General features: G+C 30.1%; 1 protein-coding gene across 5 annotated transcripts; it reads left to right on the forward strand.

The window, feature by feature from the left end:
* The first annotated feature begins 39 nt into the window (after positions 1 to 39).
* Positions 40 to 26,645, forward strand: LOC109618485 (receptor-type tyrosine-protein phosphatase gamma). Of its 5 annotated transcripts, none has more exons than XM_066076559.1 (26): positions 40 to 209; positions 975 to 1,178; positions 1,448 to 1,607; positions 1,883 to 2,049; positions 2,410 to 2,637; positions 15,671 to 15,802; positions 16,135 to 16,272; positions 16,742 to 16,903; positions 17,412 to 17,520; positions 17,944 to 18,047; positions 18,651 to 18,889; positions 19,629 to 19,716; positions 20,057 to 20,124; positions 20,331 to 20,367; positions 20,611 to 20,708; positions 21,418 to 21,546; positions 21,763 to 21,920; positions 22,259 to 22,394; positions 22,554 to 22,670; positions 22,771 to 22,828; positions 22,949 to 22,992; positions 23,436 to 23,564; positions 23,760 to 23,879; positions 24,107 to 24,258; positions 25,056 to 25,191; positions 25,564 to 26,645. In XM_066076559.1, the coding sequence occupies exons 1-26, from the start codon at positions 131 to 133 to the stop codon at positions 25,660 to 25,662; spliced, it is 3,291 nt and encodes a 1,096-aa protein (XP_065932631.1). In that variant the 5' UTR covers positions 40 to 130; the 3' UTR covers positions 25,663 to 26,645. The 5 variants fall into 5 exon arrangements, with proteins under 5 accessions (XP_065932631.1, XP_065932648.1, XP_065932640.1 ...); XM_066076576.1 differs by having other exon boundaries at positions 43 to 209; positions 1,497 to 1,607; positions 25,564 to 26,644; XM_066076564.1 differs by lacking the exons at positions 40 to 209; positions 975 to 1,178; positions 1,448 to 1,607; positions 1,883 to 2,049; positions 2,410 to 2,637 and adding exons at positions 10,243 to 10,444; positions 10,612 to 10,815; positions 11,136 to 11,289; positions 14,996 to 15,162; positions 15,349 to 15,576.

The raw sequence follows: 26,645 nt of genomic DNA on the forward strand, positions 1-26,645 counted from the left end.
TACACATAAGCAAAACTATCAGTTGATATACAATTGCGTAGAAGGAACACGGATGGTAGAACTGAATTCATCTGAGTTTTGGTCAACACAGATGCTTTATTTAAATTGTTTGCTGAATTTTCTTTGGTGAATGTTGTGCACTATGGATTATAGACGTATTTTGGTGGCAATTATGTATTTCATAATAATACACAGAGCTAAACAATATGGTAAGATAATAAATACTAGCATAAAAATCGAGCCAATAATTTAAAAACATTGTTGAAAACTACATTTTGAAGTAATAGTAATGCACATATAGATATCTTAAAGTGGCATGGTCAGGGTATATTCATATTTCTAGCTGTCGTACTTAAGTTTTAGTTAAATTTTAAAAGTTTATTTTTCATAGTTGGTACACATTTGAATGTCGATTGTCAATCTACTCGCTAGATATGGGACTATAAAGACCTTGATAGTTACCAAGACTCGGGTTTGATAGTTTTGTAAAGTAAAAAATAAAAACCATTATTACAATCAACTTAAGTTCGTTAAACGTCTCGGGTATAGCTTGACAACTCATGAACGATTCTTTTAAGGCTACAAAATCACTATCAACATAAAAAATGAAAAAAGAAAGAGAAATAGATCCTTGTCAGTTCATAGTATAGCTATGCCTTTCTATATGATTTTGTATCTAAGGTTTATTTATATCCAATTATGAATCAATTTTTGAACGAATTCAACAAAATTTCGGAATGATTTTTTAAGAGTCATATACACCTAACATATAAATTGATTTCATGAGGCAGTGCTGGGGAAAAATGAAATGCAATGGCTGTAGGTATAAGCGGCATTAATTCAGACAATCAAAAAACTAACATGTTATAACATAGCCTGGATTACTGATTGACATTTGTAGAGCTTATTTAAGATCCCCAACATTCCTTTTACTGTTTACTTAAAATTAACAAATTTATCTGTTGTTCATACAGAAAACCTGGCTCTCGGTGCGACTGTGACAGTGAGTCAGAGATATAACAACAAGGACTTTGACCCCAGCCTCGCTGTGGATGGTGACCACAGTACGGACCTGTTAAAGTGTTCACTAACTGCTTCCGGTCAAAAAGAGGCATGGCTTACCGTGGACTTAGGGGAGGAGAAAAATATTGCATCTTTATCTTTCATACATGGTGGTTGTAAGTTTTACATTCAAAGTATTCTTTTAAACCTAGCTACCGTATAGAGAGATTCGTAAAGTTATAGGCAAGATATAGGACTCACAATTTTTGTCATGTAAATAAGGATCGTGCCTTGTTTTGTTTACATAACTTTATTAGGTTCAATATACAATTAAAACATTAATATTGAAGAGATAATTTTTGATCAATGACCCTTTAATATAAAAATTTCTGTCGTTATTCTTTTGGTTAATAATGATATCGTTATCTTGTTCATTCGTAAACAGTAGGAACCAATGCAAAACCAATAGATTTGTCCACATCGGGTATTTTTAGGAGCGGAACTTCTAGCACAGTTCAAACAAACACAGTTTCCGGATGGCTCTGTTATGATCATTTTACTGTAGAGGACGCTCAAGTTGTGTGTATGATTTGGGGACTATTACCGTGAGTTTTTTTTCATCCTTTGTTTAAACAAAAATAATGATGCTAATAAAAGATAAACACAAATGGCATAGAAACCTTTTCGTAAGCTTTACAAAATTCATGTACATGATTAGGGTTAAAAATACCAAACTTTCAACCTGTTTTAATAGTATATGTTATTTTGAGCAAATTGTTTATAATGATTTTTATGAAATTTCTCCTGAAAACCAAGTTCTAGTGATGATCATTGTTATTATTCTAACATATTTTACCCGAATCATACTTATCCCTTACAGAGACAACAGTCGCTCTTCAGCAAGAATATCAACAAATGAAAATTCATTTGCAGATAAAAATTATGAATGCATTGGAAATGAAACAAGTATACTTGATTGTTCAAAGAATGACAAACAGTGTCCGTCTTTTAGAGATTTCTTTGAAAGGACTGAGCTAAATTGTAAAGGTAAGGGACAACGTGTTTTATCATTATCGAATTGTTTATTAATTCAAGTGTTGATTGTCTGGAACTTTTTAAAATGCATTGGAAGGTATCATAATGTTTTATTTTTATCTTTGTAAACTTTGGTATCGTTTTTAATGCAGTAATATGTTATTAAAGTTTCATTTTCAAAAGAACGTAGTCATACTGAAAATAACTGGAGATACAATACCGGTTGACACATATAAACATCGCACAAACATTATATGCATACATTTAAAAATGTTAAAATTGGAATGTAAAAAACATATTTTATGGGTTCATTATTTCCTAAATATTTATATACAATTAAATGAAATGAAAATGTAGCAATTTTCTTAATAGAAGGAGATACCCTGTCGAGATTTTCAGTGCATCTGTCTAACACCATAGACTGGAAATCAGGGACCCTGTGTTATCAACACGACATTACACGGCCACTAAATAACACCGTAACTATCGATTGTTTTACCTCTGGTCGTTATGTTACGATTTATAATTCAAGGAATAATACAGATACATCCCTTGTATCGGAGTTTGCTTACATCAATATCTGTGAATTAAATATAACAGGTAAAAGCTTTTGAAATATATGAAATGGACGGAAACAAACTAAAAGTAGTTCAATGCTTGCAGTATTTGTTAAGTAATGTTATGTTTTCGTTTTATAGGTTGCAACGTCGGTTTTTATGGAGAAAATTGCACAAAATGTCCAGCTAACTGCTTAAATGACACTTGTCAATTTCAAATCGGGCATTGTTTTAATTGTAAAGATGGATTCAACGGCGAAATGTGTGAAGAAGGTGAGAAGTTACTTGTTAGCCCGATGAAACGCTACACTTAAAAGTTTTCAAGCATGTCTTTTTGTTGAACTAAAGTTTTCCTTTTAAAATAAATTAAAAGCATAACATTCCTTTATGGTTTTTTTTTTATTTTTTTAAATTGTCCTCAAGGTAGATATGGGAAAACATGTTCCTTTCAGTGTAAAAACTGTATAAATCAGTTGTCATGTAACCATATTAATGGCTTTTGTAAAAGTGGTTGTTCCTCTGGTTGGATGGGTAAATGATGTAACCAAAGTGAGTCTAAAATTTACAAAAGATTGTAGTTACCCAAAAATATTTTTCTTATTTTCGAATTTCCAAAACTGTAAAAAAAAATAATTTAAAGAATGATGGCTATTCACCGAATGTGGGTATGTTCGCTCGCTTGATAATTTCTTTTATGCTGTTTCGACAAAACAAACTTGCTAATATTGAAATAAGTTATTGAAATAATGTTGTTATAACTTAAATTTATTCAAAATCATGAAATATTTTTGGATATCCTTAATGGTAGTTTTGAAATAACATTTAATAATAACTTTTTATTGGGGTGTATATAAATAGTTATTAATGATGTTTGTTTACCACAGTGATTGCTAATTCAATATTTACAATGAAATACAAATATGCCATTAGCTACTTGTTAAAAGAATGTATATGATAAAACACCCAAACTGCTCTTTACTATAAACATATATTGAAAAGAATAATTACTTTACGAACACCCCAGAACAAACATGAATTTGTATAATTCAATCAATTTCTTCCAGAATGCCCTTCTACGCTTTACGGGACAAATTGTAACACGACTTGCAGTGGATACTGTCAAAACAGAATATGTAATCATATAAATGGCTACTGTCTAGAGTGTATTGAAGCTCGCATTGGTAATTTTTGTGAAAATATATTAGCTGCACAAGGTAAGACATCAGGTTTGTTACGCTGATTTTGCTTTCTGAAAGAAATAAAATTGGGAATGATCACTTTATGTTAAGGTATATGATAACCTTAAACAAAAAAAAAGACACAGAGTGTATTCTCAAGAAGATTGTGCTAATGAAATTATTAAAATGAAATATTGAATAATTGCCTCAATTATAAACTGCTTTTTGTCTTTTTCCAGCAGCTTTTCCAATAGTCTCGTTCTTAATCGCAACAACTTCTATTTTATTCGTATTAGCTGTTGTACTTACATTTTTCACTTTGAAACGGAAATGTATGTCTTCAAGAAAAACGTCAAAACTAGATTACGATGTTTCGGACGTAAAAACCATTGACAGGAAATATGAGACTCTTCAAAGGAAGACAGTAGCAGACAACGCTGGAACAGATACAACAGCTGAGTACATGGAAATATCAGCTATTACCTCTGACATTAATTTGAAAATATAATTATTTGACTTAAACACTGTTTGCACATCTAATCAAAGAATATGTTCGAATATCACTACCCCTATTCCCCCAAAAAAGAAAATAAAAAGAAGGAAAAATGAAATCACAACCAAAAAATATGGTTTATAAAAAAAAAATTATGAACGATATAAAAGTTTGGAAAACAAAAACAATCAGGATACAAATTGACAACGAAATACAGATAGAAAATATTGCCTTGCAAATAGCTGTTATATAATATTCATTTTTTGGTTGATAAAATACTGTTATCGTTAAAAGTAACAATTTGTTTGATGTTGATTGTTATCTTTTGCATTGAAATGCACTGAATACTTTTAAGCTCTTATTCGTCTCTTTTTATTCCCTCTTTGTAAGTTAAGTGAATACATATTTCCTTATTGTTAGACTGTTTAAAGATTAAAAGAAATGTTAATGTTTACTTATTACAAGTAGACTACAATTGATTATTACAACAAGTGCGTGTCTTGTTTCAGATTTTTTTGAAATTATTATTGGTACTACCTTTGAAAGTTTTATATACATGTCAAATTTACAGTTCTTCTGCTTTTCCACTCAAACTATGATTCTTGTAGTGTTAAGATTATAATGACATACAAGGATCTTTGCAACAGTTCCCTTTTATTTATTTATTGTGTTGCTGTGTTAGAGAGTTTGTTTCAGATTCGTGTCGTTTGTTTTTAGAGACAAAAACCATAATGATACGTGTATTCAAGATACAAATAATGTAAATTTATAAGCTGTAAAATATTGCTACCTATTGCAGGATTGTACATATCATTCAAATTTTAATCATAATAATTAATTGATTAAATTCGCACATCATACAATGAAAATGCATTGAATGTGTCTGTAATAAAATGTTTTTCAGCCTTACATAATTATTTTTATATACATGTATCAACAACAAAAACATTTATTTCATAAAAAGAATCCAGCAGATTTTAACTTAAAATACATTACAACCTGTGTCATGTATAAATATATCAAAGAACTAAACATGTATCTTTTTTATCTGCATTTATTCGCTGTATTGAACATATTTCCACTGAGAATATTTTATATTAATTTACTTATAATTTCTACTGGATATCAATTTTAAATTTTGGTAGTTTTTGAAGGGAATGTTTCAACAGTGCACTATGTCAAAGTGCATCAAACTTTAAACCTAGCTTTAATCTCTGACTGTACAAAAGAAAGCAAAAGGAATTTTATCTGTAATGCTTTAAAAATATTATTACTATGTTAATATCATTATGTATAAAAGAAAAATAACCCGTTAACTTATATGGATGTTGATTTAAAAATTGTAACATATTAATAAATCAATTTATATTTCAAAATTAAAAATCTCATCAAAGGAAGTCTCAGCTTTCAATTTGCTGTAGTTCCTGAAACGTTCTACTTTTCCGCATGAAGGGTAAGAGAAAAATAAATGAACGGTCAGCGAAATCTAAACGAACGATAGGCAAACGCAGATCGCACTGTGAGTGAATGGTGCGCAAACGCTGAACAGAATTAGGTGGACAATTTTCAACGGTGAACGATGAGCGCGTACAGAACGCGACCAGAGCGTAAACAGGATCACAAGATGAACGGTAAAAGCACAGGGTAGGCAAGATGAACGATTTGTTCGGAACAACTCGGGTGTTATCCTCCGACTCTTACTTCAACAAGAAAACATATTCAAATAGAATTCAAATTAAAAAATGTTAGTATTGATTCGATAAAAACTACTGCAAGAAATATTGCATTCAGTGCATTAAAAGTTGGTCAAGCATTGATATAACATAAAAACTAAAATTATCTGTTTCGGTGAACAAATTGTTAAGTAAACGTAAAATCATTTAATATTTATTCGTTTGATTAGATATCGGCGCTTCTGATTGGTCGAAAAATTTCTTTGATACCTGCATCAATAAAAAATGTTCTCAACTGTTCTGATCTAACACTATTTATAGAACAGGAATTTCCAAGATAAACACTGTCAACAAAATGTAAAGTTGTGTCTGTTTTATTGTCAGCAAACAAAATGCAACCTTGTGAATATAAAAACTTGAAAGTTTAACCTTCAAAAATAAACAAAACACATTATTTGATTCACGAAATGGAATATTAAGCGTCTTCTCACGATTTCGTCTGTTTGAGATCAATCAACATTTACAGCGAGGCTGGCTGTTCCTTTTCCAGGAATATTATAACGAACATATATGCCTATAAAATTTCACGGTAACACTGCTGTTCAAGTTTGGTAACGATAATTTATAAATTTACACACGTACATGATCGGTCATCAGAATAAGCGTCGTAAAGAAAAGCTATGAGTAATGCATCAACTCCTTCGGCGCATTCCAAGCGGCAGATATACCATTTAAGTACATCACTGGCTATCTAGTTACCACACCGTTTACAAAAGCCGCTTATACATACTATTCTTTGTCGACATATCAGCTATTTTCGTCCACGATCGCCTTTACTTGGATAGTTATGTCCAGTTGCATATTCCAGCGATCTCACATGAAAACTATTTTTATTACGAGTTTTTCTGCACAGTGAATAATATCACAAGCTATCGCATGTATTTTCCTTTCGTTTTAAATTCAGCCGGTTCAGATTTTAACTCACCATTTGTGTTTAATCCATTAAATTCAGCTCAATAGCTCTGCATCAGCTGAAGGCGCATCTATTTTGTATATTGTTGCTGTTGTTGTTTTGTATTCATACGCGCCGCTTCATTTACGTTATTTACATTTATGATCAAAGACACTTCACATTTTTTCTTTGAAAATGTTTTAATCAATGCTACGCGCATTGATGAAGTTTTCCGGTCAATTTGTTCTTTGATACGTCGATCAATAGAAAAATTATCTTCATTTTTTAAATATTTTCGTTTTATTGATTATTGATTATTCAATAAAATCATAAGGAAAAAATTATCATTAGTAGGGAAAACGCTTTAAACTGGCGTAAAAATTAGGATAAAAACAAAATTTGATATAAAATAAAGATTTCTAACTCTTTTCAGTTTTGTTACAAAAGTAGGGAAATGATATCATAATTGAAATAGATATAATAGTCTTGGGGATTTTTTCATTAATAAAACTAAACTGAGTTCATGGAATCCATTTCTGTTTTACAGTAAATAATACATTTTATTTGTTTTCATAAAGTCTTGTCTTCATATATTTTCTCTCAATTTCCTTTTGTTGTCATAATAAACATAAACTAACAGGCTCAATGAGTGTCATTCATTTGAAAGCCGCTCAGTGACCCGTAAACGGATAGTGAACAGAGAAATGTAATATATCTAAGAATTTGGAATAATTATTGATAGAAAAATCAATACTCTTATGAAAATAATATAATTACATGTGTGTTGAAAAAATTAAATTGTACGAAGTCGATTTTTCAGTTGTGGTAACATCAACTTGTACGTAGACTTGTTATTTTTTAAAATTTTTTTTACTACAAGCTATTGATTTTTATATAATTACATGTATATAATTTGTGAAAAAAGGTCATTTTATTTTTTTCACACTGTTTCACAAGTAATATCAAAATGTTGGGCTAATATTTTGGTGATCGGCCATGCTTTTTTGAAATGAAAACAATTGAACAATATAGATACCCGTTTTTTCCTAAATTATTGTTGGCCCATCACTTTAAATATTTGAAATATTTTCAATTAATTGGTTTTTTGTTCGTGTATTTTTATTAATATACCATCAAAGTTTAATTTTGTCATGTTGTACAAGAGTTGACAAGGTTACTTATATGAATAAAACAAGTGATTTTAGGCTCACATTGCTCACATGACAAAAAAACCGCTGATTATTAAGCATACATTACAATATATGTTGACATATAAATACAGTAAATCTTGCACACAAATCTGTCAGTTTTTATCGACATATTTTTTTGACAAATACAAAGACCCTTTTGTTGTTTTCAATTAGTATTTATAAGAAAAATTATCTTCATGTCTTTGAACTAATAGTGCTTTAAAATCTCTCTATTTTTGGCCACATGTTTTGCCAGGAAATAATAGTTTGATCAAATTTAGTTAATATCTGCACAACCAATGCTTTCACGCTTTTTTGGCTGAATGCTTTCCCCGATGATTTAAAAGATTAATCTCTATCTTACTACGTATAAAATTGACATCCCCATTGTGGCTCCATCATAACCCGGGGATTATGATTTGAATAAACTTAAATCTACACAACTAAATGAAGATGCTTCTACACAAGTTTGAGATTTTCTGATAATTTAGTTTTTGAGAAGATTTTAAAAAATTGTGTCTATATGTTTTGATGTAAAACTTAATCACCTAGTTGTGGCCCCACCCTATCCTTGGAAACAATGAAAGTAACAATCTTAAATCTAATATACCTCAGGATGTTTCTACAACAAATTTGACCTTTTCTGGTCAAATAAAATTTAAGAAGATGCTCTTTAAAGATTGTATCTATATATTCTATGAAAAACATCATTTCCCCTATTGTGCCCCGTACCGACCCCCTGGGACCCTGATTTTATCAAATTTGAAGTTATGCAAAAGTTAATGCATGTTGCACATGGATGCATAAAGAGAGTTCTATATAGTTGTTTTTAAGCAAATAATAAAAGAACGTAGAAAAAGGGTGTCCTCTTTTAAATCAACTAAAATTAACAAACACTAATGCTTCACATTTTGTTGATATTATTTTTTACGAAATTTCACATTTTCAGAATAATGCTAATTACATGTTATTGTAATATACTAGAAATAACGATTTCCGGCAATCATATAATCCTGCTTTTTGTTGAAACTAATAAATATTGAATGATTGCTTAATTCCTTATAATAACAGGTAACCGCTTAAGGTCAAGATATAGGAAATGATCTCAGACTGTCTTTTTTTATGCTAGAACCATTATGGCGTCATAATTAATTTGATAAATATTCCCCGTATTTTACAGCTTTAAAGGACTTATGTAGAAAATAAAACAATATTTTGACATTCTATATTTAATCACTGGAAAAGGTTACATGTATTCCAGTACCTTTATTGAATTTAACATCATTTTAAAGAGGAGGCCACGAGCTTCTTAAATGCCCTTTCTGGAGAGACTGTAGACATTCTAGATATATATATATATATATATATATATATATATATAATTCGTCAAAAATGGACAAAACTCCGAGATTTGTTACTTTTATCCTTTATATTTCATTGAAAGTGGTTGTTTAAAAGATGATGTTTCATTGTGTCTACCAAACTACCAAACTTTTAGACCCGGAACGTCCTATGAAACAATGATATTGTTATGAAGCATCATTAAAATAATTTTTATCTTGAATTTCATAAACCTTTAGGTATCTTTCATCTACTAGATCTTGGCCATAATTACATTTATTTGTAACAGACTGTTATAAATCATCAATATGTATTGTCTTTGCGTTTGCAACACAAATACATATACATGTATGTGTAAAAGAAAGCAGCCTAAATAGGGATTTTTACTTATTTTGATCAATAATGAAATAAAAATCAACACGATTTATCTAATTATGAATCAAATTTCAAACGAATTCAACAGAATTTTGGAATGATTTTTTAGAGTCATATACACTTTATATCTTAACTGATTTCTTGAAGCAGTGCAGTAAAACCAAATGGAAAACATGAAATGCAATGCCTGTAGGTATAAGCGGCATTAATTCAGACAATAAAAAAACTAACATGTTATAACATAGCCTGGATTACTGATCGACATTTGTAGTGCTTATTTAAGATCCCTAACATTCCTATTACTGTTCACTTAAAATCTATTTAAAATTCGTCATCTTCCTCAATATAAAACTTATTTCAAACCACAATGTACCTTTTGATTCGTCAACCGGAACGATGAACGACGTATATCTCCGCCCGAGTAAAATTGTTTACATTCAAGCAAGAGTATCATTGGAGTATTTATTCATCTTTTCTACGGTCGTGTTTTAGACGCACTTAAAATAGCTGAATTATTTAAGATGCGTTTTTGTTGATCAGGAAGTGTATTTTGTATATCTTAAATTGTAGTTTGATATATAATGGATTACCACCTTATGGTTGTGACAATATTGAACTACGCATTGATAAAAGAATCCTTCCAATATGGTATGATTATATTATTTTGAATTAATCTTAGTCAAAACATGAATTTAAAACCGTTCTAAAACTTCTTTATATATAACCTTAAATTTTTCTTATTACTTCTATTCAAACAAAAAAGATATTTACATGTTTGAAAATTAACCATATTAATCGATATGTTGTTCTTTCAGAAAACCTCTCTCTCAATAAGACGGTGACGGTAAGTCAGAGATACAACAACAAGGACTTTGATCCCAGCCTCGCTGTGGACGGTGACCACAGTACGGACTTGTTAAATTGTTCACTAACTGCTTCCGGTCAGAAAGAGGCGTGGCTTACTGTGGACCTTGGGGATAACAAAAACATCGCTTCTATTTCTTTCATACACGGTGGTTGTAAGTATTAAATTGAAGTTCACCTTTGTTATAAAGCAAGACAGTCCATTATAGAGAATAAATATAAATGTATAGGTAAACGAAAATGATTATTCTTTGTATCTATTTCTAACTATAATTATTGATTCCATAACCTTCATTTAAGTGGGTTGTTAAGGTTTTTTTTTTTATAATAGCTCCCCAAAATATCATTCAACATTACATAATGATTCCAGCCGATATAACTTTTAACTAGTAATCAAGGGGTAATGTCATGATTGATGTCATATTTTCTTTTTTTTGTGACAAAAGTAACCTTTATTTCATTATTTATTTACCAGTAGGGGTGAATGCAAAACCAATAGATTATAGGACATCGGGTATTTATAGGACAGGGACTTCTACCTTAGTAAAAACAGATTCCGGGTGGCTCTGTCGTAATCATTTTACAACATATGACGCCCAAGTTGTGTGTTTGATATGGGGATTTTTACCGTAAGTTAAAGTCATGTTTCGCTTTTCAAAAAAACCATGTACTGTTGCTAGTTAAAACAACTGTTGATGAACTCAATATAATTGTTAAGATATAAGAAAGGAAAAAAGATGCACATTGTTACTACGGCATATTACTGATATTTTATCACAATTTATCGTACGCTTGTTTTTTTATTGAATCGATAAAGGTAAGACAAAACAGATAAGGCAAAGTTTTGTTTAAGTTCAATTTTTCTAAAATAGCTAATATTTTGAATGAAATCTTGAAATATGTAAAATAATAAAAAAAAAACATCCGACCTTACCCTTATTGCCCATATTGCATCAATCTACTATTAGAATCTCCTTTTAGTGGAGTGTAAAATAAAAAAAAAAATCAATGTTAGAACTCGCTAGTCAATAATTTTTTTTTACTAATTGTAATTTTCATAACTTTTTTTTAATCCTTTCTATAGTATATATTTTTATTCAATTATAATATATAATATAATGTATATTATATAATATTATATATTAATATTGTTTATCATAGTTTTGGTTTTTCATAGCATTTTTTTATCAATCAGTATTTTACTATTTGTCAGACCATAATAATTGCCTAATTGTTTACGAACTTTTCCGTTTTTTCGCGATTAAGACAAAAAAACACACGGCAGGTGTGACTGGTCAGCAAAGGATATCTACTCCTCATAGGCACCAGGGGCCCGTTTCACAAAGCATACTTAGGAATAAGTTATATCTTAGGAAAGAACTTTTTCCTAAGTTCAGTACTTATCTGTTTCACTATTCTTGTCTTTTTTTTTTATGAAATTCCTCAATTATGAGACAGATAATTCGATGTCTTAGGAACAAACTTAGCATGACGACTGTGTATATTATATTGAAATTAATTTGATACACATCACTCTACTTTTTTATAAACCGAAAACTTCAGAACTATTCTTTTCAGTTTTTTACAATAAATCTTTTTATATTATCTGGTCGAACGTGCAGGTGGATAGCGGGTATAGTTATAGCTGGTGCACTGGTGATAATTAGATTATTCGTGCCCGAGAATCACTGATCTCTTAAGTAATTTGATAAAACAGGAATAAATACTGAACAATACTCAATAACAGAATGACGATTTGTCCTATCCCTCAACAAAACAAGATTTTCTTTAACAGGAGAATTTTTAGGGGTTTTCTTGTGGTGCTCATGTGATTTTTTGATAAGGGGGGGGGGGGATCGGGAAGTGCTTTAGGAATCTCGACGCTCAATCCTTCATGAGAATGCTGTTTCATTCAGATCAGAAACAGAAAAATTTTGTTTTTTATCCTCGCTTCCTCAACCGAGATGCATTTACCGAGTGTATTTGCGAATTGCAATGTTTTCTTTTTGTTTAAAAAAAAAACAAAAACAAAACCTAACAAGAAAATATGCATTATAGTAAACTTGGTTTAAAAGTTCCACATCCCTCAATTATAAATCCTATATACTTGTCACTATATGTGATTATTTTATTACATTTGGAATATACATGTACCGTTTCATATAGTAAAATTATATAAGGATACATGTACCTCACCGAGCATTTATAATTTAGAAATAAACTTTACTGTATATGTCAATACGGGCTATTCATAATGGATTAACTAGACAAAAAATGCACTCTATCATTTATTAAAATAACAGAAATTCTATAGCAATGACCAATGTTATCAATTTATTCATGCGGTCATATTTAAATAATATCTAAAGAAAGGAAATATATGTGCATATGGCAAAAACAAGATACTACGTTCAATTCATTCTCTCAAATTTAAAAACCGTTTTCAAAGCTAGAATATTATTTATTATTATCTAATTTTTATGTACCCGTGTAGGCATGTGGATGTAAAAAAAATCATACAGAGTTTCAGTACATGAACATAGACACTACACTTAATACACTTTTTTTACATATTGACCTTTTCATCTAGGATGTTTCCAGGTGAATAAGGGAATGAATTTTTACATTCACTAATTAAGTTTACATTCGTGTCACATTGGAAAGAATTTACATGATCGGTACATATTTCGAATTAACAATATGCTATAAAAGTGGCTTAGGATGTATCTTAAGTAAAGTGCCTTACGCTAAGAAAGCTTTGTGAAACAGCTAAGACACATCTTAGGAACTTCCTATCTTAAGTTCTATCTTAGGAAACATCTTAGGAAATCTTTGTAAAACAGGCTACTGACCCTACCTCTATCTTTTTAGTGGTCCGTGTTTCTGCTTTGAATTTGTATTTCGTTTAAATGGATTTTTGAGATGGTTGACAGTTGGTCATTGGCTTATTCCATGTCTACGATATTACAAGTGTTTGACTGCTATCTGTACAACATTCCCTTTTGTTACTTACAGACACTGCTATACATTCTAACTGGTACTTCGAGGTTATTTCTAAATTATATAATCTGTAAATAGTAATTCTTAATCATCATTTAAGACGAAAATTTGCAACGTTTTATGGTCTCTAAATATATATTTAAATTAAATTAAATAAAATCTATTAGCATAATTGGTATGAACCTGCAATGAATTATATTAAAATACAATTTGACTGTTAGTTTTAGTTTATTTAAGGTTAAAGTATATATTACGGATGCGAAAATTGATAAAGAACTCAAATGACGCCATCATACTTGACCTTTGACCTTCTGATTTTAACTTAAAATTTGATCACCATAAAGTATGACACCCTGTTTGTAATTTTAAATGATAAAAAGCCCAATTGCATAACAATTAAACGAAAGCAAGTCAAATTTAGGACTCACAATTATCAAAATACACTGTACTTTAATTTTTATTTTGTTGTTTTAAGTAATTGATGTTAATGTGTTTTTTTTTTCATTTTCCTACGATAATGGATAAAAAAAAATATTCTTTACATAACAGTTATCCATTATTTTGCAAATTTGAGCAAGAAAAATTAAATATCTTTTATTCAAGAGTGTTTCCTCTTACCCTATATTTTTTGTTTGACGGGATATAGGCGATTCTCATTGGTCAAAACGATACTTTGATATCTGCATCAACAAAATTTTGGCTGGGTCTACTTTTCTTTACTGTGCTAGTTTAACATAATTTTTAGAACGGGAATTTCGAAACTAAACACTAAACAGATTGTGATGTTATTGCTTGTTGATTCTAATCAAACAAAATGCAACAACATGAATATAAGAGTAATACTTGTCTTGGTATTAAACCTTGAAATGTAAGCATCACGCTAATTATTTCACGGAAAAGAAAATTGAGTTTCTTCTTACGATTGTGTCTGTTTGAGGCTATAATCAACATTTATTGGGAGTCAATCTGTTAAAAAAATCATAATATCATGTGATGTATACTCTGTAACATTGAATGTTGCTTTTTAAACTTTTTAGGATGATTAACTTTAATTACATCAATTACATTTTTGATGAATGACACCTTACATACTATGATTTTAAATTGTTTTATCAAATGGTGCAGCATGAATCGAGTGATTTTTTGTTTGATCGACGCATTAAAAAAATGGAAGACCGAACAAATTTTCATCATTGCGATACTCAAATTTGTGAATTTTTTTGTCATTTTTTTATTTGATACGTCCATCAAAGGAAAAAAAAATATCAAAACAAAAAAAAAACAAAAAAAAAAAACTACAGGATTCATTTCTCAAATCATGCTTCTTGCTTACAGGGACAATGGTATTATTGATTCGACTGGCTCAACAAATTTTGGGTCATTCTCAAGCAAAAATTATGAATGCGTTGGGAATGAAACAAGTATACATGATTGTCCAGATAACGAAAAAAAGTGTACCTCTACAACAATGTTCCTTCCAGGGACCGAACTTAGATGTAAACGTAAGACGTATTGAATACATACAAATATATGCAATTGTACTTTTCTTTTACTCGTCTTTAATGCAACATCAAATACCGATCAAATATAGATATAGTTTACTGTTTACCAATAATGGATTTTTTCTTTAAAAAATGTTTGTTATTTCTGTATTAGATTGGTTAACAAATTGTCCCAAATACTTGCAGAAAGAGATACGTTGTCTGGATTTTCTGTGCATGTGTCAAATACAACAGACTGGAGATCAGGGACCCTGTGTTATCAACACGACATAGAACAACCTATGAATAACAACGTCAATATCGATTGTGTTACTTCCGGTCGTTATGTTACGATTTATAATTCCAGGAACAATACAGATGCATCTCTTGTATCGGAGTTTGCTTACATCAATATCTGTGAATTAAATATAACAGGTAAAAGCTTAAGAATATATGACATGGACGGAAACCAACTAGAAGTAGTTTCATTGCAGTATGTGTTAAGAAATGTTATGTATTCGTTTTATAGGTTGCAACATCGGTTTTTATGGAGAAAATTGCACAGAATGTCCAGACAACTGCTTAAATGACACCTGTCAATTTCAAATCGGGCATTGTTTTGGTTGTAAAGATGGATTCCAAGGTGAAATGTGTAAAGAAGGTAGGAAGTCATTAGATAGTTTATTTTTACTTTTTTCGTATTTTGATTTAGTTTTGCCTACCTGTCTTTTAAAGCTGCACTAATATAATTTAAAAAATGTTGATATATTGCACCAGGGCTTTCTGCAAAATAAAAAAATAATCAGAAGGTTAAAAAGATATGAATTTTGTTGGTCACTTTATTACAATATTGTTCATGTGAACCCAAAATGACTTTTCTTTTTAAGAAGATAATATATTGAAAAATATTTGCAAATATTAATATGAAAATTCCATGGAAATAACACTTTTTTAATAACAAGCTTTCAACACTTTTGTGTACTATATTTGAAGAGTGTGCCTCTGGTAGTTATGGGAGGGCATGTTCCCGTCAGTGTGGAAACTGTCTAAATCAGGGGTCATGTGACCATATAAATGGAGTATGTCACGCCGGCTGTTCTTCTGGTTGGACGGGTGATAGATGTGACCAAGGTGAGTCAAAAACTTAAAACAAGCATATTACAAATACATTTCAAATTGAATTTGATATAAACTCCCTCGAGTAAATCACTGCTGTTTATTCAAAAGGATGCTATCGTATAGCCCTTTTAAACCACACCAGGCATCTACAGTATCTATCATCATTGACTTCTAACGCAAACGTTTTACCCTAAATCATAAATATACATTTACCATTATTAAATATAAACTTTTTTACCTGTCTTTGACAGTCTAGTGCTTGTCACAAAGTAACCATGTTGAAAATTACTTTAAACTCTTTTAAATAATAAAATAGATAAATTCCGAACAGTTTGAACTTATTAAAGCATTATTTGCATGAAACATGCTTTTCTTTTTACACCATACCTCATCAAGAATTAAACCATGTATGTTCTGTCATACTTATCAATTGATATAAACATCGAATGCTTATCTTTTTTTCCTTTCTTGCTTATTTCAGAATGTGCTTCTACTCTGTATGGACCCTTTTGTAACACGTCTTGTAGTGAATACTGTCAAAACAAAATATGTAACCAGTCCTCTGGACACTGCGTAGCTTGTGTTGGAGCACGATCTGGTCTTTTCTGTGAAAATGAAATAATTCCTGAAAGTGAAGGTTTAGGTAAGAGATTAAGATAAAAATTATTTAAATTGTTTAATTATTAAATATAGAGTTAATAAGAATAACAGTTTAAATGAAGATAACTTCAATATGTTTGATCGTTTGATAGATAAATTAAAACATCATAAATCGATGTTCAGGAACTTGTTGGTTGCGTATTTTAAACCCCATAATCTTAATCAAAGCTAGACAGGCAACAAAGATAGAGTTGAGTTTTACTCTTGTTGCTTTGCATAAACTTTTATGATAACTATTTTGCTTTTTTCTTCTAAATTGGAAACAAACCGCTTTGCTTTAGTATTACATAATCAAGCAAAGCACTAATTACACGATGGTATATATCTAATGTTTGATCTTATGACATCATGTTGCATTTCTTTTTAACCAAATTCATACTGTATCAATAATGTAACAGCTTCGGGGATTTATTCTAATATTTTGTATTGGAATAAGATGTTAAATATTCGGAATGATAGTGAATTTTAAAAGTGCCTTCATTTTCCCATAGGTAGTTCTGTTGCAGTAGAAGATATCCCTTTCACAATCATAGGGGCTGTTGTCGGGGTGTTTGTAATCGTGTTGCTTGCCCTCCTAGTAGTGTGTCTGCTTGTTAGAAGGTTTGTCATTAAGTAAGATAAAATAACGTATGCAAACCAACTATATTTCAAACAATCGGCCAGGATTTACTTTTTTTATAGCATTTTTAAACTTGTATCAATGGTCTTATTAAAGGTAATAAGAATTTTTTTTCTACTGTTGCCCTCCAAAACAGGCACTGTTTATTTTATTACACCGAATGTCTTACCTTTAAAGAAAACTTTGTTGCTCACGTGAATTCTACATGAGTCGCAGTGCGCGCAAAATTTACGCGCTTGTAACAATTCGATGTGTTACCCGTTGTCAAGCGTGTTGCCAATGCTGAGGGTAAAAAAACGGTATAAAAATGCGTCTCAACAAATCAGACTTTAGTATTTATTATTAAAGTATAATAATATGTTTATTATGTATGTTAAAAAATCAATGTTACCCCTTTTTTACAGAAAACGAAGACTGGACACAAAATCAGAAGACGCCATTGGGTTTGAACCGATGGAGACGCCGATGTCTGAGAGAAAAGCAAATGTTTACTTTGACGACACAGACGGTAAATCTATTTTCATTTTAATATCAATACGTTTGAAATGCATTTAATGCAATCTAAAGACTGTGTCCTGCATAGATGTTACATTAAATAGTTTATCTCATTACTGAACTTTTTTTTAAGTAGAACATAATAAAATTAGAACTGTATAGCAAATAAGTTGAATAGTAGATACGAGATCTTTTAATAAAGTTCATTTTATTTGACCGCCAAGTAAGACACGTTGATTTTAGCATTTGTTCTCAAAAAGTTTTCATAAAATATCAGTACTTCTTTTGTTCAAATACCTCTCTTTCTTCCAATACAGTTGCTGCTCCACTTCATTGTATTCTGAACAATATCTGGCCATTCGGTTCATCTCAATTTCACATGAAACGTTATCTCAACTCACTACATGTACCTGTATTAATAATATACTAATTCATTCTTGCTAGTTTGTTTTTTTTACTGTATTACTTTTGCAGCTCTACTAAAAAATATTTTAAACTTTTAAACGTATTTCTTTTTCAAATAAAAATAACCATTGTTGAAGGAAAATTAAATTAATGTCATATTCAACTAAATGTGACAATTTCCTTATAAATAGCATATGTCTTTGTTTCACAGAAGAATACCCAATGAGTTACCATAATGTCAGCTATATTACAAACGCAGAGGAACAAAGAGATTCAGAGTTAGAAGACACAGAAAGTGATATTGAAACCAAAAGTGGGGGTTCAATGGCGGATCTAAATGATGTTGAGCTCATCAGCGAAAATTTAGGTGACATTTCCATTAAAGACCTCCATGACTATATTTTGAGGAAGCATAAATTAATGGACGAGGGCTTCAAGGCAGAATTTAAAGTAGGAAAGATTGCTTTTATCATTTCCTTAATCAGCTTTATCTTTATTTGCTACTGTAAAATCCCTTTCTTAAAGGTCAAACTTAAAAACAGTTTGATAAAGTTATCATGCCTACAGCGCTTAGAATAATGTTTTTTTAATTTGATTTTTATAAAAGTCTTTGCAACAATATTTTTAATGCGCTGTGTAAATCAATCATAGATTTCTTTTTTTTTTTTTTGCAATATCTATTTACTTTTGTCATTTTTCCATTTATATTTTGCAAATAAGTGTGATGTTAAGTTTAATGTTTTAACATTACCATTGTATTGCATTTAAAGGAGTCAAGAAAATATTATAATATTTGACCTTTAGAATGATAAAGCAATTAATTATGCTCACAATTCATTTTTTTAACGTTGAAAGAGTTAATGCATTGATTTATGTTGATTTCCAGATCTCAGCAATCTCGATAATACAAATAGCGACGTACATTGCTTGAATGTAAATACGTTTAGCTAAAAAAATACCTGACTTGATCTTGATATGAATAAATTACGAAAACATCCTAATCTATCAATTTGACCTTGTGGAATGCTTTCAGCTTTCTTTCTTTTTGTAAATTGTTATAATTTTTTCATCTCATCGAAATTAAAGTGTCATTTCAAACTGAGAGTAAAATAGGGAAATTATGTGAATTGTAGGTTAGCTTTTTCAAAATATCTTTCAGTTTTGTTTATTCTGATTTTATCTTTTATAGGCTTTGCCAGAAGGGGACATAACTCGATGCTCCGTTGGAAGCCAAGATAAAAACATATTAAAAAACCGCTTCAAAAACACCCTACCTTGTATGTGAATATTTTATTGCCAGCGCACTCTGTCAACAACATTTATCTTTACTTAAACTAAATAAAAACATCTTTTTGACATTTTATTGTACTCTGCCTGATAAGTAAAACAAATTATAGAAATGCGAAAACATTGTAACAAGAAGAACGTTTACAAGAAAATGCATTGTAGAATGAATGAATATTGTTGTAATTTAATTACATGTCAAAACAAAAGTCCTTATTCTTCGTTTATATAAAAAAGAGTATTTTAATGTTAACTCTTTTCAAAAACCTCCATATGCCTATAACGTAAAATTAAAAAAATGCATTTACACTTGATATTGCTTTATTTTTCTAGATGACCACACACGAGTTATATTAAGAGACAGCAATGGTGAAGACTATATAAATGCTAGCTATATTTCTGTAAGTTTTATTGGTGAAAAAAATAAAATAAAACAACACAGGTAATCATGAGAATAATATTTAATGAATACTATAAATATTTACAATGGTTCGTTGGGCATTATATCGGTTATGATTGTTTATATATAAAACAAGAATGGTTATATCATGTCATTCAAATTTGAGGCTGTTTTTGTGCTATTTTGTTATTTCGTTAAAATTTGTAGGATGCATCTGGTAAACAGGAATATATCGCATGTCAAGGTAGGTTTCCAGTCGAATTATCTTACAACAATTATTATACTAAAGAGTATTGAATAAATGGTAAATGGATCTTTACAATTATATTTGAAAAGTTTTATTAATTACATAATGTATAGAAATATGCTTAACACATTCTTATTTATTTATAAGAATTTTATTTATATACTTTTACTATTACATGTAAAAAAAAAATGCTCAAATATGTGGTAAATCTAAATTAGTATTTTTTTTTTGGTTCATAAGGCCCTAAACCTACAACAGTGAAAGATTTCTGGCGGATGATATGGCAGGAAAACATTCACACAATCGTGATGTTGACGGGGATTATCGAAGGGAAGAAAGTGAGTCTGTCAGAACAAAAACACAACCATAAAATTACAGCATAAAAATACAACAAAACGTCCGCATTTACATTTTAAAAGCAGTGATGGATCTTTTCCTTGTCATTATTTAAAAAAGGTCATTTATATTCTAGTTATTATAATAATTGAGCAGAAAAAGACACGAACTAGTTTTGTATAAACCGACAAATTAATTTTCGAAAAAAAAACCCACATAAAAAACATCCTTAGTAAACTTAAAAAAATAATTATGTGTGTAATATTTTTTCTTTTCAATTTATACTTGTGTCCCTGTTTTTTAACCTTGCTTGACAGATTTACTTTAAATTGAATTTTAATGTTATTGATGCAGATATCATACATAATCGACTTTAAAAAATATATCTCTACAATCATTATGCAGCCCAACATACGCACAACAATACGTTATTTGAATGCATTGAAACGTACATTACATAATTGATTCGTAGTGTAATCACATAGAGACACAGAAAATGTAAATATATTTATATATCATAATTGACCTACGAAAGTTAATAAATAAGGATTTTAACATCATAATATGCATATAGCAATATGACTCTGGTCATTTATTAAGGCTAGAAAAAAGACACATCCATATCAAAACTGACTTCTTAAAAACTGTTTGAACGGATTTGAAAATTGTGATATATACATACATATGGATATATTTTGTAACTTTTAACAGCGGAAATGTGAACAGTATTGGCCATCTCTCGGAAGGACGCTCATTTATGGAAAGATATCAGTGACTTCATTGGAGGAAAAGACCTACGCATTTTATACCATTCGACGCTTAAAGATAACAAATGATAAGGTATGATTTAAATATTTTTTAATCTAATTAATACATTTGAAAAAAAGAACAAACAGATTTTTTTTATTTGTAATTGCATATCGTAAGTATTGACGTTGTGGCAAAGTAGGTCATCTCCTTGATTTCTGTACCAGTATGGTATAGAAAAAACTCTGAATATATTCAATATGTCAAAATGATAAAAAAAAATCACACTGACGCAAATATACATCTTAGGACAACAACAAAGAAATTCGTTACCAGAACCATTTTCACTTCACTGGGTGGCCAGACCATGGAATTCCTTCAACATTGCAGCTACTCTCGTTCTATTTCCGGGTTAAAGATCAAATTAAAAACGATGGGAATTCATCACCTCTTGTTGTCCACTGCAGGTTAATTAATCATAATTCTGTTCCTTTTCAACATTTATTTGCAAATTAACAAATGGAACCTTTTAGAGCATTAGGGAAGAAAGTGAACGTTTTCGTCAAACGCATCTTTTTTAATAAAATTTGATTGCTGGTAATATTCAAACATGAATGACTTTCGTTTGTTTGTTTCATGATATCTGCTATTCTCTACCAAAAATAACGCAAATAAGATCTACAGGTTATGCACACCTAAATCATTAAAATATCTTTTCGTCCAACAGAAAAAAAAGTTGTATTTCAAAATTTAAAAAAAAAACCTCAATTGTAAAATTACTTTAACATATCATTTCTTTTTGTAGCGCTGGTGTTGGTAGAACGGGTACATTCATAGCTATTGACGCGCTTGTGCAATATGGACTAGAGAAAGGAACAGTGAACGTCACAAAATATGTCAGTGCTATGAGGCGAGACAGAATGCACATGATCCAGACTACGGTAAAAAAGATAATATTTGAGAAAAGGAAAAGCCAATTTCTTGTGTTTGAAAAAAAAATTGAAACCAATTACCTCTTAAACATTAAGTTTTCTTAAAGAAACATCTTGACGATGAACACTTTTAACCAAGGGTGTATTTGTTTAATTCCTGTGTTTAAGGGCCAATATATTACTGTCTACAAATGCCTGGACGAATATTTCAATTATCCACGCCACGTTATTTGCCGGGACATCATTAACGAGCAAATCGGATCAACTTTGACGGAAGAATTTCAGGTTTTAATACTAGCGGCTTTTAAACACGGTGTTCCTGCTTTATTTGTTCATTCAAAATAAGTTTATTTGTACATAACACTACACCTTTCTTTTTCATCAGGAAGTGTGCAGATACATTAACGAACAAAGGAACCTAAATGATTGGGATGCTCAACCCGGTAAAACGATTCACTTGTACTTTGATTGATTTTATCTTAAGCCAAAATTCACCTTTCAGCGTAAACAATTTCTATGTTTTAAGGCAAACGATTGTACCGGCAATTCTTTTTTTTTTCAAGGTGAAACTGAGAAAAAGGATCGCTTGATAGTCGCTGAATTTCCTGTAAGTGTGTTACAATTGACAAGCGACGCTAGTTTTATCTGTCTTTGGACCTCAACGATTGTACAGGGATATAATGACACAAAAAACGTTATTGATACAATTTCCTTAAGTACAAAGCATCTTAATCATTTGCAATGCCATACGAGTGAAACAATTCAAAATATCACAGGGATTAAATATGTTTTATTTAGGAACAAACTGGCGCGTATGCGTTTTGAATTAAATTCAAATATGTTTATAATCTTTCTGTCTGTCTTTACGTGACTTAAATGCAACTCCAAAAAAAAAAAAGAAATGAATTACTCCGGCCAAGACAATAATTAAATAAAATTTACAGTTTTAGAAAACCAAACCAAATATTTGTATTAAAAAGTACATTATTTAGATAAACGAAACATTTTTTATGTGCTCTCTAACGATAAAGTTTTATATTTTTACTTCAGTCACTTTTGCTTGAAGAGGGTTTCCTATTATCGAGACATCCATCTACCAAGAACCTCCCCCAGTTTCTGTCCTTGTTGGTTGACGTTTCTCCATCTGTGGTCGTCGTCCTAGATTCAGAACAGTCAACTGTATGTATATCGTTGCATTTTTTGTTCAATAACTGTCTTTGTATTATCCTGTCTGTTTCATCATACGTGATATTGTAGAGTCATAATGTTTAAGTTCCTACAATGATTAATATTCACTGTACATTTTGTGCTGTAAAAACCCACGTCCATTTTAACTTAAACCAATGACAATTTCTTCTTGCCTCAATATTAAAGACTGACGAATGGATACCGGAAGGAAGCACTCTGGTTGTTGGTAGATATGTCGTAAAACAAACCAAGAGTCGAGTGACCAGTGTTAATAAAAGAATGTCGACCATTGGTGTAGCTATTCAGGTAATACTGGGGAATATGTGCATGTGACATTAATATAATTTAAGCAAGCATCGTTTCTTTCATGGTTTATATTATAAAATATAACCATATACATGTAGTCTCCACGTGTTTATAAGATCAGCTGTAAAGAAACACTCGTTACTTCTGACGTACATCGCATGTTATTTAGATAATAAGCACACACAATCGACTTTAAATTTCATTCATTATTTTTTTTTCCGGTCTAGCACGGGGATGATGTAGAGGTCGACATTCGATTAATCGAGCCTGTGGCACAAAAAGATTCAGATTACTCGAATGTAACTCCCCTATCGGATATAATAGATGCCTTCACGAGTCTTACTGTTCCGAAAGACAAACCAGTTATCATTCTGAACAAGTAAGTTTACAAGAAATATTACATAAGATTAAATAAAGACAGTTTTGACAATTTACTTCATATTTTATGCACTGACATTGATATGAATTTACCTTAAATAGAAGTCAGTGTTAACTAGAAAACATAATTAAGTTTTTGTTTGTTTGTTTGTTTTTTGTTTTGTTTTTGTTTTTTTTACATAGCCAAGACATAATGTTAGAATTCTAAGAGAAATTACATTGTAAATTGTTAAAGAGATGGACTATATTTCTTGAGCATGTGTCACGATTCATTTCACATGGTGATGATGCAATTAAGTTATAAAGTAAGCAAGTTACATTTATTAAAGTGAAAAGTGTTTCATATATACCAATTCAGATTATAATACAACAATTTATTGTCGCATCCGGCCCATTAGACCTGAAAGTCATTGATTAAATATTAACACGGATATGAATGTCAGCTTGGATGTACAGTTTGTCTTATTTTAAAATTTTAGAATAATAAAAGAGCACTTTCTGAACAAAAGTTTTAGAGTAGTGTATGGAAATAAATTATTATCGTTAGATTTTACAGAACTATAAGTGTTATATAAAAAGAGTTGAGTAAGCCATTAATTTGACATCAATGCAACAACTTTTGTTTCGTTATCGATTCCAATCATACTAAGTTATTGCCATGTTTCTAACATTTATACATAACTTTTTATTTTTTAATATTGTAATTGGTAATGAGAGTTTCAATTATATTTCTAACAAAATGAATACGTAATTTTTTAAAACATACCATATGTTCATATTTTACATAATTGTGTGCAGTGAGAATAGCGTAGAAGTTCTTGTGACAACGATCGTTCTGAATGCCCTACATCAGCTGTGGTTTGACGGAGAGACAGATATCAGTTTGATATCTAGATATCTACTGACACTTCAGCCATCAGAACCCATGTCTGTTGTAAGTGTGCTCAAACATTGTGTAACATGTATTTTATGACTATCACTGTATCTGTAGTATAACTGAATTGTGAATATGTAGATACTAATAAAACCAAAACACACAGGTTGATATCTAAATATGGTTAATTTTTATCATGCAGCAATTTTCTCTAAAGAAAGTTTATTGTGCATCGATATCATTTTAATATAAGTAACATAAACACATATTGTAAGAAAAAAAATGTTTTCAGTATATGTTTAAATGCTTGTTAAATGATCACAAAGTGTTTAATCATTAAATCATGTCACACTCTATAACCTTTTATCAATAATAAAATAAAACCCCAGAAAAGCAGAATGGTGATTATCAGGCATATTTTTTTCATTTTAGGAAGATTATAAGAAATGTTACAGACTTGTTCATCGATTTGCAACACGAAATTTTTCAGCAGAACTCAATTTACAGGAAGAGCATGTTTATGCAAATTGAGAGTTTCAACAGTGACGAAAACCTTAAAGTCCTGTGCCTTTTGCTGAAGACGAAATTTTTGAATACTTGTGTCTTTTATAAGAACTGGTTTCTATTTAAAATGTCTTCACATATATTCAGTACTTTTAACATTTTTGATAATTTTCAGACGTTATTAATCTTTATTAGAGTTTGGTATATTAAAGTATTATAGATATTTTTGTATTTACTGCGTATATAGATTAACATTTACAACAGACCCGAGACAGTTAATAAATAAATTAGCTTTGTAAGGTATCTCTACGGGTTTTGTGTTTAAATCATGATGTTAATTATTTAACTCTCCTTATTTTTTTTTTGGTACGTTTTGTAGACATTCGATATATCATCACTTAGCAGCATTATGTTAATTCTTTAACTCCCCTTATTTTTTTTTTATGTTTTGTAGACATTTGATGTATCATCACGTAGCATTTTACATTTTATCGATAACTGATTGAAATTCTAAGATATAAAATCCTAATGATGTTGATAGAGTTGGCATTAATTGAATATATTGGATAAATAATATTGTATATATCTATTAAAAATAAGCACATAATGACATTAATATATTCAGCAACAAACAATCCAGAGTCGATAAAATCATTACCTCTTTTTTATACAACAACAACGGTTTTTAAGTGTCAATACAAATACGGATTTATATTAAGATAATACAAAACGGTATGAAGTTTGCATAATTATGGTGCATTGTAATTTTTATTACTCAACATTTGTGCTTTGATTTTTTACCGAACAGTGTATTGGCTTATTAACCATTGTCGAATTGGATATATGTCCAATGAAAATTGTTGAATAAGATTTGGGCCCATGAACAGTTTTTGAAGGGGCCAATATCCCATTCAATTTATATTGTGACATTTAATTATATATGTATGGAATGTTTGTCCAAATACGCTAAACTTAAATAAAAACCTCTGGAAAAAACCTGTTTTATATAT

The sequence above is a fragment of the Magallana gigas genome, chromosome 1 (assembly GCF_963853765.1).
Source record: "Magallana gigas chromosome 1, xbMagGiga1.1, whole genome shotgun sequence".
NCBI lineage: Eukaryota > Metazoa > Mollusca > Bivalvia > Ostreida > Ostreidae > Magallana > Magallana gigas.